Source organism: Lactuca serriola, chromosome 1, assembly GCF_051521515.1.
Source record: "Lactuca serriola cultivar US96UC23 chromosome 1, Lser_US96UC23_V15, whole genome shotgun sequence".
Classification (NCBI taxonomy): domain Eukaryota; kingdom Viridiplantae; phylum Streptophyta; class Magnoliopsida; order Asterales; family Asteraceae; genus Lactuca; species Lactuca serriola.
In genome coordinates this window covers 169,067,346-169,074,658 of record NC_136408.1, presented here as the reverse complement: position 1 = coordinate 169,074,658, position 7,313 = coordinate 169,067,346, and the positions used below count along the sequence as shown (strand labels likewise).

Genomic DNA, 7,313 nt, shown 5'->3' with positions numbered 1-7,313 from the left:
GAATTTTTGGATTTTTCCATTTATTTTGCATTTTAAAATTATTTTTAGATTTGGTCTCACGGTCTCACAAAATTAAAATGATCTCAAATGAACATATATATATATATATATATATATATATATATATATATATATATATATATATATATATATATATTAATGTATAATTAAAAATAATAAAAACTTAAAGATATTCTCCAATCAAGTTTCTGAAATAGAGTGATCAGAAAAAAAATGTTAAGGATTATAAATTTTTCTTTCTAACTTATAAACAATTTATGTAGTTTAGTTTATTTTTAAATTACAATATTCTAATAAAAACAAAAAATACACTACAGCAAAGAATATCATAGCACAATAAATCTTTAGCCTTGTAAGTTATTCACATTTCGAAAATTTAAGTTGAACTTGTCAACACAAAAGGTCAAATCTTCGACCATCTTATCCATTTCTAAAACCTAAGGTGGTAAAGGCCTGCCTATAGTGCTTGCACTTTCTTAGATATTTTGCTTCGATAATTGACAATAGCCTTTGGGTGTCGTGCTTTATCCCCTCTCTTCTTCCAAACCATCCTTTCAACACTTGAAATCATCAAACAAACCATCAAATGACCAAAAGCTTCAAACATTAAACCTTTTAACACGAGACCCACATGGCTTTCTTCTCAATAAGCCCCTCATTCCACACCATAAGATCAAAGACCACAATTCAAGAATTGGTGCACTCCATGAGCCATCAAACCAAACCCACCTTCATGGCTTGTCAAACCCGATTTGGGTTCGATCCACCCACGGATAAAGAGAAAGAGAGTAAGCAGAAGAAGGAAAGTTTGAAGGAGGTTTTTGTGAGTATAGAGAAGCTTGGAAGAGGAATTAAAGAAAGTTTGAGTCCTAAACAAAAAGGGGATTGGAAGGATTTGGTACTCATGAGTCTATCATTTGCGGTTTATATATATATTTCTCAAAGGATTGTGTGTGCTTATTGTGCATGGAATTCCACATTTGAGCACCATTGGTAGTTAAATTTAGACAAAAAAAAAATGTGTATGATATTTGTAATTGATGTATGGAACTATGGATTCATAGACTATATTGGTTTGGAAAATGGATTTACCTTAATTTAGGCATACTATTTCCGGTATCGTAGCAATTGTATATTTGTATGATGGAAAATGGAAGTTGTGAAGTAGGTTTTGTGTGTTTTATTTGTACTTATTTTCATTGGATTCTATTAGTGTGGGTTTATATTTTCATTGTCTTATTTGTACTTATTTTCAATGAACCTTAGAATTTTATTTTCCTTTTGTTAGACTACACAACTTGATTTAATTATATCTTTATATTAAATATTAATTAAAAAAAGTCTTGGAGCTGACGTTAGATCTGCTCAAGGGCCTACCGATTTAAGTAAATATTTAATACGTTTCCTAACTAGAGTAGTTGTTTTTAGAGGAGAAACTATGCAGTTTTTGGGATCTGCGTGCTCCATCGTTAGAACCCCTACGTAATCCAAAACGGGTTGGACAGTTAGCTTAACGAAAAAACGTACAAACATCATTTTGTAGACCCGTTATGTTTGTTACTATATATAATTGTTCTTTCCGGTTTTTAACTTTATACTATATATTTTTAGGATAAAGACTAAGACCAAGACAACATATAAGATGACATAAAGTTCTGTATTACTTTCTTCGAATTAATGGACGAGAATCGAAATGGTTCACATCATCAAAATATAAAATAGGAATCGTGTTTTTATTTTATAAGGGAATAAAAGAAGCCATTGTTGAAGAAATGAGATTCACCCCCTTTTGTTTATTTTAATCATTAATTAGATTTTTTCTTTTTCAATTCCATCATGGATCCATGAGAATTGTAATATAACATAATTTCATGATTTTAATTAAATTGCACTTTCATTTTCTTTTAAGTAACTAAGTAATTTTTTTTTTAATAATCTTATTTTAGGCGTTAATGAGCTTTTTTTTTATTATATTTATTTACTATTTTTGTAAATTAAAAAAATTCAATAACTTAACAATGTAACAAATAAAAGTAAAACTATATACTTGTTTTCATTCGACAACTTATCATAATTGTAGAGTAAATTACTTGTCATTCTAGGTCTATCAGGGGCTAAGCTTTCAAACTTTTAAACTTATTATGTGAAGAACCGAGTTAATTTTTGAAAATAGGAACTCAACGTGCAATTTGACATTTAAACCAGTGACGAATGGTGTAATTTACTCTAATTTATAAAATGATAAAACAAAACAACAATAAAAAATCCAACCCCACATGTAAATTCCTTGAATACATAATGTATATAATGTTACAACAGCAACAAGTTCATATACAAGTTCTAGTAGTTTTTGCATTCAATTAAACCACATTAAAACCTTACAAATTTCAACCTAAAATCTCAACATTCTCACCCCTCAAGATCATTCAGTTTTGACCATTTTACCCCCAAAAAGCCGATAAAACAACAAAACCAGCCATTGCCAAACTAAAACCAACCAATTAGTAACTCTCTTGGTGTCTTTAGGTTGGGGTCTAGGTCCAAACAAGCCTTTATAAAGCTCCTTTTGTTTCTGATAAACAATCTTATCATCTTCATAAAGCACACGCAATTCCTTCAATATTGCTTTATCTTCAGGGGCAAATTTACGCGCTTTCAAAAAATCTTCTCGGGCAGCATCCGTCTGCCCGAGTTCTGACCGAGCTTTCCCTCGCCTAAATAGTGCTTTCACATTATTTTGATCCTCCACAAGTACCTACAAAATAAATTTAGGGTTTAGGTTAGTTTTGTATTATTTTGTTTTTTTACTAATTAAACCATTATACTTCTTTTTACCGTTTAAAAAATGGCAAATGACATAAAAGCCCTTAAGTTTGACAGAAATGTATAGATCTTTTCCTTTTGCGTATTTCAGGTTCATTAAAACCCAGGGGTTTACAATTTTAATGAACCTAAAATACGTAAAAGGGTAAATCCGTACATTTCTGTCAGACTTAAGGGCATTTATGTCATTTGCCCTTTATAAAAACCATTATTATGATTGTCATAATAATAGTTAGAGTAAATTACACGAATGGTCCCTATGGTTTAGGGTATTTAACGCATTTGGTCCCTAACTTATTTTTTTAACTGGGAAGGTCCCTAATGTTTGTTTTTGTTACACGATTGGTCCTGTCTTACCTTACCCCACTATTTTTTCCCTATTTAAATAATAGTCTTTTAAGTAAGACAGGGACCAAGCGCGTAACAAAAGCAAATAGTAGGGACCTTCTGAGTTAAAAAAAAATAAGTTAAGGACCAAACGCGCAAATTACCCCAAACCATAGGGACCATTTGTGTACTTTACTCTAATAGTTAACTAGACATATGGGTTTTTTAAAAGGTCAAACAAAGTATAATGGTTTGATCATTATAAAAAATAGTTAAGGTACTAAATCAATAACATGGTGAAAATAAGTGTTTTTTTTTTTTCTTTCTATAACTTACCTTATTTTGTCATGCAAAAAAAAATCAAAAATAAATTTATAATAAAAAAAGCAAAAAGAAAAAAGTAATACGTACAATAGCACATTGAGCAATGGCTTCTTCATAGCGTTTGAGCTTTATCAAACAAGCTGCAATGTTAAGGTGACAAGGGTTCTTAACTGCTAAAGCCATGTCTTGATACTTTCCATATAATTGAAACATGAAATCATCATTCATGTATGCGATTGCCTATATTCATTATTATATCCACCAAACAAAAAAAAACATGTTTATAAAAATTCATTTATAAAGATTCGTAGTAAGAATATATATTTTAATACCATTTCATATTGTTGCATAGCCTCCTCTAATTTTTCTTCTTTGAACAAAGAGTTTCCATCCATTCTTCTTCTATCGGCTGCACTTATTCTCTCTTCTACTGTCATATCACTACGAGCTTTTCCCTATCAAAACATCCCTATTTATTAGACAAATAAAAATGACAACTTTAACCCCACAATGATTTCAAATTCTTGGTGGGGCATATCAAATGTTAGAAAAACCGTTGTATTTCACATGTTTTCATGGAAAAGCAAAAAAGTTCTCAAAGAAACTATTTGGGATTTGTAAGTTTTCCATGAAAACCGTTTTATAATTTTCTTTTTAACTATTCTATATTAAGATAAATTATATATTTTGGACATTTTTATGGAAAAGCTTGTAAGAGTGTATAAAAATAAGGGCTTTTTTTTGACTTTTTCAAATTTTATTATGGTTAAAGATTCTAAAATGGCTTTCATGAAAATTTACAATTTTCAAAAGGTTTTATTGAAACATTTTCTTTATAATGGCGTTTATGTAAAAACGTCCAAAACGTAAGTGCTTTTCCAACATTTTCCCTTTTTAGGTTATACATGGAACCACCTATCTAGTAGGCCCCATTTGTTACACATGACATGACAAGACTAGACAGACAACCTTGTACTGTGTTTGACATGCATTAGACTGGTACTGGTACTGAGACTGATGTAGTGCATTGAAAAAGATGGAATACTGTAAGACATGGATTTAAATAAGTTAACTTACTTCTTTTGTTTCATCAAAACCGATTAGTTCGACTTCATAGATGATATTTGCCTTAGGTGGCACATTTGGAAAAGAAAAGTTTCCTTCTTCACCATACCCTAATTCCCAACCCACATGTAACACAGCTCGCTCCCCCGATTTCATGGAGCTCAGGCCAATGGCCAATCCCGTCATTTCCTTTTTCTCTGGCATAAAAGAACAGGGTCAAAAAGGTCCAAGTTTTTTCATGAGACCACAATTTAAGTCAAAACAAGTGATTTGGCTTTCTTAGACTAATCTTTCTTGTAAAAATGTCAAAAGGGTACACATTAGTTTCCAAGAATAAGCATTTTTGACAAAGTGTGGAAATACTCGATACAAATGCCAAAAAGTAAGCCACTTAACTATATTCTATAGTCATTAAATCATTGTACTTTTTTTTTTCGATAATTCAAGAAAAACCATTTACATAAGTTAAAAGGTGAGAATTGTTTGATGTATTTATACCTTTCCCTAAGACCAATTCAACTAGTTGTAGCTCTTGCCAGGTGTCTTCAAACTTGTGTTGGGTACTTTCAGTCCATGCTTTGTAGTGCACTACAATAATCGACATGCGGTTATACTAATGTTGTATGGATAAATGAAATGATGTTTAAAAAAATATTTGTAAAAAAAGAAAGCACACTTGGGGAAATGGAAGGAAAAACAAACGAGGGAAAATTTTGAAAAAAGTTGGACTTAGTGGGGAAAGACTCCTTTCTTTAACTTAATCTATTAAGTCATTGTTTTCATTAAGTAAAAAAGAAACACCCATATATGAATCTTACTTCCTATTTCTCACAAGTCAAAAATATAAAAATGATTGTTTTTATTGAAAAAAAAGGCCATAAAAACAGGGAACTTACAAAAGCAAGTTGAATATTTTGATGGTTTGACACCATGTCCTTCCTTAATGATTTGCTTTGTAACTTTTTCATGGAGGATTTCCACTTGAGAATCAACTTTTGGAGGACCTTTATCATCTTCAGAAGCTCCTCCATGCACAAATGAAGATCCTTCCATCACAATCTCTGGTTCATCATCTTGTTGAGTTTCATGTGTCATAGAAGAGCCATTAGACATCATCTCCTTTTCACCATCTTCACCTGTAATTTATATATAAAAGCTTACATAACAATCATATATTTATAAACAGGAGTTCCAATTTAACATTTTTGGTCAACTCAGGCACTTGACAAAACATATCAAACTGGGATACTTTCTCAACAAAGGAATATCATCATAAAAATGGAAGATGATAAGAGATTTTGATGGATTACCAACTGATTGAATGGGCTGCTGTTGCACTTCCTCCATTTCCAAGATTACTTCCTAGACTTCTTTCTATTGGTCAACTAGCTTCAATCAGCTAAATGAGAACCTCGATTTTGAACTGAAACAAATTCCCAATCAAATCACACAAAATTAGAAACCCAAATAACGAAAACCTACATTCACAATCGCAATCGCATCTCCATTTACAGTTACAATATACTCAAATTGGCAGTTTACACTGCAAATGTAACCAATCTCCTTCGATAATAAGAATATCTTAAATGAAGTACTTGTTTTTATATCAATTTCGTCCCTTTTTCTACATTTTGCTGAAGTTACGAGAGCATAAAGAGAATCATGATTTATAGTTTAGTGCGATTTGAACTGAAATCTTACCTACTTTTGAATTAGAATTTCCGGGGTTTATCTTTACTTGCTTAGAGGGTGTTTAGGATTGCTTATTTAACCAATTAAGCAATTTTTGATAAAAAGAAAATTGGGATTAAAACCAAACCAAAGATCAGGAATTCGATTAAACCACGTATCAGACAGAAATTAACCTCTATATTCAAAATCTAACAAGAAATTCATGTGCACCATCGATTCCAGAAAATAAAAAACAATCATATGTTTACCAACCCAGAAAAAGAAAGCAGGACCTACCAGGTGATCGGAGAATGAGAAGATTGCAGCCGGCGCCGGAGATGGAAGGTCTGGAGCGGAGAAGGGAAAATGGTCGGCGGTGTGGGAAGATGCAGGTGAACGTTGTGAAGAACTGTAAGGAGGCTGTGAACGACGAGTATAATTCTATAAGCTATTTCAAAACTCAATCTCGAATACTCTCTTACTTTGTAGTGATCGAAGAAGATTTGATAGTATGTGTGTGTGTTTTGACCAAATAATTCTGGGTTTTAAATTGATTGTGCTGCGGCCTGCACATGCGGAATATGCACAATCTAGAAGGCGAAACTTTGGGACATTTTACATTTCGGCCACCATTGCTTAACATATTTTCGGTTCTTTCACTTAAAAATCATGTTCATTTTACATTTTGATTTTTGATATTGTATTTTCTTAATCATAAAGTTTATAATTTAGTTGCAAATTTAACTAAAACATATGTTTGTTTCATGTCTTATATGTTTCTTAATTGTTGAGCAGGTAAAAAGTATGTCACTTTCATATATGATCCTAGGTGACAAATATTTATACCGAATCGAACATTTATGTAGATTTGTATTCATTATTGTATTTGTATTTCTTCTCTAAGAGTCATGATTTTTTGCAATGGTTTCACATATTGGTTTAAATGATTCATCATCTCTCGTAGTGGTTTAAGCAAATCATGGAAGATTTTCTTTAGGAGATGTTATTATAAAAAATCTTCATTGCATTGTTTACAACACTCTGAAATGATGAACCACTAGTGTAACACCTTAATTCTTTTT

General features: G+C 31.4%; 1 protein-coding gene across 1 annotated transcript; it reads right to left on the bottom strand.

The window, feature by feature from the left end:
• Positions 1-2,283: 2,283 nt before the first annotated feature.
• TWD1 (FKBP-type peptidyl-prolyl cis-trans isomerase family protein) lies at positions 2,284-6,771 on the bottom strand. The gene is made up of 8 exons (XM_079038385.1): positions 6,529-6,771; positions 5,871-5,983; positions 5,457-5,696; positions 5,059-5,148; positions 4,573-4,757; positions 3,828-3,950; positions 3,583-3,735; positions 2,284-2,776 (listed from the first exon to the last, which is right to left on the bottom strand). The coding sequence occupies exons 2-8, from the start codon at positions 5,905-5,907 to the stop codon at positions 2,444-2,446; spliced, it is 1,161 nt and encodes a 386-aa protein (XP_078894511.1). The 5' UTR covers positions 5,908-5,983; positions 6,529-6,771; the 3' UTR covers positions 2,284-2,443.
• Positions 6,772-7,313: the final 542 nt, after the last annotated feature.

Excerpts from the sequence above, each read along its gene's own strand:
- TWD1 (XM_079038385.1), bottom strand. The coding sequence starts at position 5,907 with ATGGAGGAAGTGCAACAGCAGCCCATTCAATCAGTTG. Across the intron at positions 3,736-3,827 it reads CTATGCAACAATATGAAATG|GCAATCGCATACATGAATGA; the intron begins GTATTAAAATAT and ends TAATGAATATAG. Across the intron at positions 2,777-3,582 it reads CCATTGCTCAATGTGCTATT|GTACTTGTGGAGGATCAAAA; the intron begins GTACGTATTACT and ends TTTATTTTGTAG.